The 6,563-nt window shown below is 41.6% G+C and overlaps 1 protein-coding gene across 2 annotated transcripts in view; it reads right to left on the reverse strand.

The window, feature by feature from the left end:
* The window catches only part of DPY19L3 (dpy-19 like C-mannosyltransferase 3), a 34,857-nt gene extending 30,826 nt beyond the window's left edge, over window positions 1-4,031 (reverse strand). Inside the window, exons 1-4 of one of the 2 annotated variants that reach the window (XM_058846112.1) lie at window positions 3,916-3,989; window positions 3,638-3,699; window positions 2,721-2,863; window positions 1,094-1,227 (exon numbers count right to left, since the gene is read on the reverse strand). In XM_058846112.1, coding sequence (XP_058702095.1) covers window positions 1,094-1,227; window positions 2,721-2,823 — 237 coding nt within the window. In that variant the 5' untranslated portion in view covers window positions 2,824-2,863; window positions 3,638-3,699; window positions 3,916-3,989. Of the gene's footprint in view, window positions 1-1,093; window positions 1,228-2,720; window positions 2,864-3,637; window positions 3,700-3,915 lie in introns of both variants that reach the window. The other variant, XM_058846113.1, reaches the window with a different exon arrangement.
* Window positions 4,032-6,563: the final 2,532 nt, after the last annotated feature.

Here is a 6,563-nt window from a genome sequence, read left to right on the forward strand (position 1 = left end):
CAGCACTGCTTATTTCAGTGAACTCTGTGCTCCCCTGGGTCAGTCTGGCAGAATAAAGAAGATTTATCCATTATGTCCATACACTGCCACAAGCCCATGCCTACTTGTACTTTGAAATGTACAACACCCTGAAATGATTCACTACTTGCTTTTGGAAGGAAAAGGCAAACCCAAGGCGCACCTTCAATATTTTATGTACAATCTCTCCATATAATCAAGGGAAGATAAGGGTGGGTACAACCCAGAATTATATGTATAATACAACAGCAATTGCTGCAGCAAATGCAAATTATTTGTATTATGGGAATATAAATGTTTCTGGGGCACAAAAAGTGTGTAGCATAAAAAAAGACATATTGCAAGGCAAGTATTCCAGTTAAATATATGTACTCTTTGAACAAGACAATACACAGACCTAGCAGAATGGATTTTAGGCATCTGAAAGGAAAATGACTCACCTGATCTTTTCTCTGGTTAAATTTAGCTGTGGGTACAGCTGCATTATTTTCTCTGCAGTGATTCTACGAATAGTCAGTCCTGGGTCTTGGGAATGGTTGGGTTTACATTAGTGAATGGCAGAAATATGTTTTGAGGTTTGCACATTTATGATGACATGATATAAAATTAGTATTGAATACTAAGAGACTGTCCCTAAACTGTATTAACAATACCACAATGTAAATACAATTCAAGAAGTGTGTGCCGAGATTTTGCATATTATTTCTTTACCTATTGGTTTTTATTTTAATTTTAGATTGTGGTGGATAAAAGTAAGATGATTATAGAAAAACATATAGTAAAATGCTGAAATTCTACTGTAGATAAAGATTAATTTTTGGAAGAACCATAGCTACAACTGAGACAGGAGCTCTCTAGCAATATTTTTAGAGAGAAAATTGGGGACAGGTATTTATAGAGCTGATGAAGTATGGTAGGAAGGGAAGCACAGCCTTTTTTAAATTGAATTTTTAAAAATGAAATATTCTGGTGTTGAGCGGGTTACAAGACAAATACACAAAAAAATGAAATTTCAACTAATTCTCATATTAATGCTCCACCAAACTAATGATGAAATTAGGAAAACAATTGTTACCTTGATATTGGAAAACCACAGGTCATTTTCATGCAGTGTAGCCACATAAACAGAAGTAAGAAGTCCAACAGAGATGGCAACAATTCCACCAACAGTTATTGAGAGTATGTTCCACACCTTTCCACCTGGAGGATCTTGGAAGAAAAGTATTTCAGTCTGTACTTGTGAAACATATTATTGAACCTATAGAGATTTTGGAAAGCCATTTATCCACTGCCTATGCCAGTACAGTTCACATTCTGCAAGTAACAGGACACCTGGTTTTAACACATCTTTATGGAGACGTGGTTTTTATTTTCTCATACAGGAAAATCAGAGTATTTTATTTACATACAAAGTGAAATAAAGTGTGCCTTAATTGGTATACTTTAAATATAAGAACACCATGATCCTGTACAAGTTTAGCTCAATGCTATACCTAATTTTTAAATCTGAATTGGAATATCACCCAGAAATTTTTAAATTCAAGCGATACAGGATGACTGATGACAAAGTAAGAAATTCACATCTCCCTCACAGGTCTAAAAATAGCTGCCTTTTTGGGGGGTTTGCTCAGTTTTTGTAAAAAAAACACAGTGAAGGTTCAGAAGCCTCACTAAATACCCACAAAGAGACTGAAGAGCAGCCAAAGCAGCCTTTGATGATGGATGGTGTCATGCCTGGAATTGCAGACAGCTCCTGCTGACACCAGAGCAAGGTCAGGGATGGGATGATGGCAAAGGAAGGAGGTGTCCTGGGTACCTCCAGGCCCCCACTGTGCACTCACATTCCTGGGCCTTGAGTTTGTTGGGGTTTTTGTATTTTCAGTGTTAATGTAAGGTTTAATATGGATTAGTGATCTGGAATTGTATCTTTGAAATGGCTATTTTATACTGTGAGTGACATCCACCTATGGGTTGCAAGTATGCAATTCCATGGAACCGAGGGCTGGGCTACAGGAGAACTATGATCACTTGCCCTTTTTGTATACAGCCTAAGTGTGTTTGTGCAGAAACAACAATGGAACTTTCCTTTCATCTGCCCAAATGCAGAGAAACATTTAGAATTTAGATCAAAATATCCCTTAAAATAAGTTAATCTAAAAATCCCCCCAAAAACAAGGAACTTTGTCAGCTCTAAAGCTATAATTCCATACAAAAATGTTGTCAGAATTTCATTATTTAAACAGATCCTGGAATTAAGACACTTAATGACCCTCTTTTAAATTTACCTAACCAGTGGCCTATAAATTAAAGAGCAAAAGTTTGCAGTTAAATTCAGATTTCATATGCAACCTGCCTATTTTTAAGTACACTTCATCAGTTGTCTTCAAATCCTTTTACATTACCAATGATTTGGACTGGGATTCTTTCAAGAACTTTGGATGGCTACATACAATCTGATAGTGTGTCACCAATAATAAATTGAAAAAGTTCTTCTCACCAATTCAAATTAGGATTTAAAAACAGAGATAAGATTGACATGCAGCAATCTGCATGAGACCCTCTGTCTCATCTAATTAATTTTGGTGATATTCAAGTATGGAAATGCATTTGGCACGTACTCATTGTTCTGAGCTGTGCTTAGGACAGATCAAAACAAAACACTACTAAAAAGCCATAATGTCACTTTGTTTTTCATTACTCACCAGGCGGAATTTTCCCATCAGGCTTCACGTTTGTCTCCTCTGAAGGCTGATCTTCAGCTGCTTCTTCGCCTTTTCCAACCCTTCTCTGTCTTACGGTTGTCATGATGTCAGTCACTTTAATTCATTATTCTTCAGCCTGACTCCTAAATGGACACACACAAGCAATGCATCTTCCTACCCAAACAGTCACTCCATAGTGTATGAAATATGTGAAAATAAAACCACATCTCACTGACATCACAGACTTTGACTTCTAGAACTCCACTGCACATAACATCTATCTTAACAAAATGCAGCATTTTTCTTAAAATCTGTACCACTCACCAAATGAAAGTACAGGAAACATCGTCTTAGAATTACAAAAACTAACGTTCACCATTTTACGTACTCTTGAACAGGTTTTCAGAATTATTCATTATTTTGACTGCCCTCATTTTTTAGCCCTTGACTCAAAACACACACCAGGCTCCCCTTTTAAAAAAAGTCTGAGCTCTTCAAAGAAAAATTAGTCTTTTCAGCGCATTTTAGCTGGGCGTCTAAAATACGAATTTAAATGCTGGCTTTCAGGAAATCCCAAAAAAAGGGGGTCAAGAGATGCAGAAAACGACGCCAGAGAACACTTGTGAGACAGCATTAAAAGAACACTTGGTGTTTGACGCACGGCAGGATTTGAGAGCAGCACAAGAGCCAGAGCTCGGCCGGTCCCTGCCCGCGGTGCCCCGGGCTCGGAGCGGCGCTCCCGGCGGGCAGGGCCGCCTCAGCCGCGGCACCGACCGCGGCACCCCGGCAGCAACAGCTGCTTGTGCTCCGCCGCTGGAGCCGTGCTGCTGCCGGCAGCGCCGCAGGGAGCACGCCTCAACCGCACAACTTTGTTTAGAGCTTTTGCAGCGGATTAGCTTCGCCTCCTCCTCACACACCTGGGAAAACGCACGGGCAACTTCGCCAGCTTACGCTTCGGAAGAGCCGGTCTGCAGCACACCTGATAATGCATTAACAAAGGCAAGATGCTCATCCCCACCCCGCTCGGTGCCAGCGCTCCTGACGCGCCGCTGCCGCAGGTCCCAGCCCGGCCCCGGCGCCGCGGAGAGCCGGGCCCGGGGCAGGGCCGGGCCGGGGCAGGGCCGGGCCCGGGGCTCCCCGCGGCCTGCGCGGCCCCGCCGAGGCTGCCCCCGCCCGCCTCCCCCGGCCCCGGTACCTGCGGGCGCTCCGCGGACCGCGGCCGCTGCTGCCGGAGCCGCCCGGGCCCCGCCGCGGGCAGGGACGGGGGAAGGGAAGGGAAGGGAAAGGGGAAGGGGCGGGCGCGGCGCCGGGTGCTCGGCCCTGCCGGGCGGAGACCGGGAGCCGGGGCGGGCACAGCCGCCCGTCACAGGCCCGGCCCCCCCGCCCCGGCTGCCTCTCCATCGCTGGGTTGAACGCCCCGGGGCGGGCGTGCGGCGGAAATCCGGCCCGGCGAGGCACAGCGGGGGCTCGGAGCCGAACAGCCCTCGGTGGGAAAGCGGCTCTGGCACCCGGGAGCGCGGCCGAGGGTCGCGCTGTCCCGACGGGCTGCAGCCGGCGGGGACGATGCTTTGCTGAAATAATGCCCTTGAATTTGTTTGTAGTGGGTTTTTTTTTAATGTATTTCTCTCCTCCCCCCCCCCCCCCCCCCCCCCCGCCATACCATATATGTGTGATTTTACAGTTGAAATTAGTGTTCTGCTCAACGCCTTATAAGCTCCATTGTATTTCTTGCTTAACTGCACCATAAACGTTTAAAGGGGGAAAAGACCTTTTGTAGCTGGAAGATAACGGTAATATCAGACTTTGTTCTACTTAATGGGTACAACCCACCCCTGCGATAAGTCTTTATTGTAAGTTTTATTTGCACTATCTTTAGTAATTGTAGAAAAAAACCATGCCCCATGAAACCATAACCAACAAACTGACTCCAGGTCCTATCACAGGAGGCTGATTTCCCAATAATCCATACAAATTCTGTGGAATTGTCGGGAAGAGAGTTCTTCAGGACAATATTTAGATTCTCCATCACAATTTTATAGTACAGCAATACTTTTACTTTTTTTATTTTTTTCTCTCATCCCACAACCTTGGTTCATTGAAAAACTTACTGTTTTGAGCAGGAAGAGCCATGAAATTCATAGAAAGCATGCTCAGAGACACCAAGAAAATTAACTAGTAATCATCCTGGTCATTCTGAACTTCTAAGCCATTTACACTAGAAATTAGGAAATTTTTCAGTATCTGCTCTGCATGTTTATTTTGTAAGTATTTTTATAGAATCAACAGAATTCTCTTACTTCCTCTGATCAAGCCCTCCAAATAGTTAAACATTTCTACTGTAAGTCAATTTACAGCCATATTTCTTTTGGTTTTGGGTTTGTTGTTTTTTTTGAGCAATAAGGCAGGTCATACATTTGTGGGGAATGCTTAAAATAAGAAAAAAATAAATATGTGCCTTACCATGGGTATTAAATTTACCTTCCTTTTATCACTGCTGCATCATAGATGTCATGTGTTTGTTGAAATGAACATCACTGTATACATACAAGAAATTTTCCAGTGTAGATAAACACCTTGAGTGTGTGTAGGTTTTTGTGTAAAGCAGATAATGTACTTATATTTCTAAGAAAGTGGATGCTGTGGAAGGTATTTCCTGGAATAAAAGTTCTACTTATCCACTACTTGTAAAGAGGCCAATGCAAAGTAAATTCTACAAGAACAAGCAGTTACAGAAATGGTTTAGAAAACATAATCAGTGAAGAGCTTTAGAAATCCCTGAGAAGAAGGCAGTTGTGTTAATTCTCCTGTGTTTTATGACCCTGTGCATGGATGTAATGCATTTGTATGTGATAAGTCACCATGCTCAGTTAAAGTTTTCCGTTTTGTGAGGAATGATTGCACAGGACCAGCAGTACAAATCTCAGTGACATTCCTGAAATACTAACACAACCTACACCGCAGAATAGTCATTAGAACTAAAAAGTTTCTGTAATATAAAAGTGCTGCACAGCCTTACACAGATAATGTATCTAAATACTCAGCAATCACCTTCCTTCTGAAATACTAACACTTACTGTTCAAGTTTCAAATAGCAAAAGATTAGATAGTAGGGGAAATAGAATATGTATTTTTCCTCAATTCTTTATATTTTAACAAGTCATTTCCTGTTGCAATAAGTGCTTAAATACAGCACTAGGAAAAAGATGGAGTTATTATTTATTCTCACTGAAACAATTTATTATTTAGGCAACATGTCTGTTGATAAAAATTTAATGTTTCAAGTTATGAGAATGCAGAAGAACTAAAGAGCTTCCAGATGGATATTAATATCTGAAAATTGTATTATAAAATGTAAATTAAAAGTCACCAAACTGTAGCTTGCAATCAGTAATACTGATGATTATATCATTACTGTATTGTTAGAATACTGTTGCAATGCTAGCTTCTTACTTGCCAAAATAACAAAAGGATATTTAATGCTATTCTGTTTGCTCATTCTGTTCCAACTAGATCAAAGTAGCAGAGTGTTCATGTTAGTAGCAAGTTGCCCATAATCCAGCAAATGCCAGACATCAACAAACCACTACAAACAGGAAATGGTTGGAAGAAACTTTAAATTCAGTTTATTTGCCTTTTCTCTTGGATTGTCCCATGCAGTACTGTAGAAAGAGCTACCAAGAACTAGAAAAGCAGGACTCAAGTTCTGCCCCAGTAAATTTTAGAGTCTAAACCTGCAATGTTTTGAGTTGCTGTTCAGCAGCCTAGTGGTAGGTGGCAAACATGCCAAATTTATGGGTTCTCACTTTTCTCAACTTCTAAAGCTTTTCAGGGTCCTGAAGTTTT

Source organism: Poecile atricapillus, chromosome 10, assembly GCF_030490865.1.
Source record: "Poecile atricapillus isolate bPoeAtr1 chromosome 10, bPoeAtr1.hap1, whole genome shotgun sequence".
Taxonomy (NCBI): Eukaryota; Metazoa; Chordata; class Aves; order Passeriformes; family Paridae; genus Poecile; species Poecile atricapillus.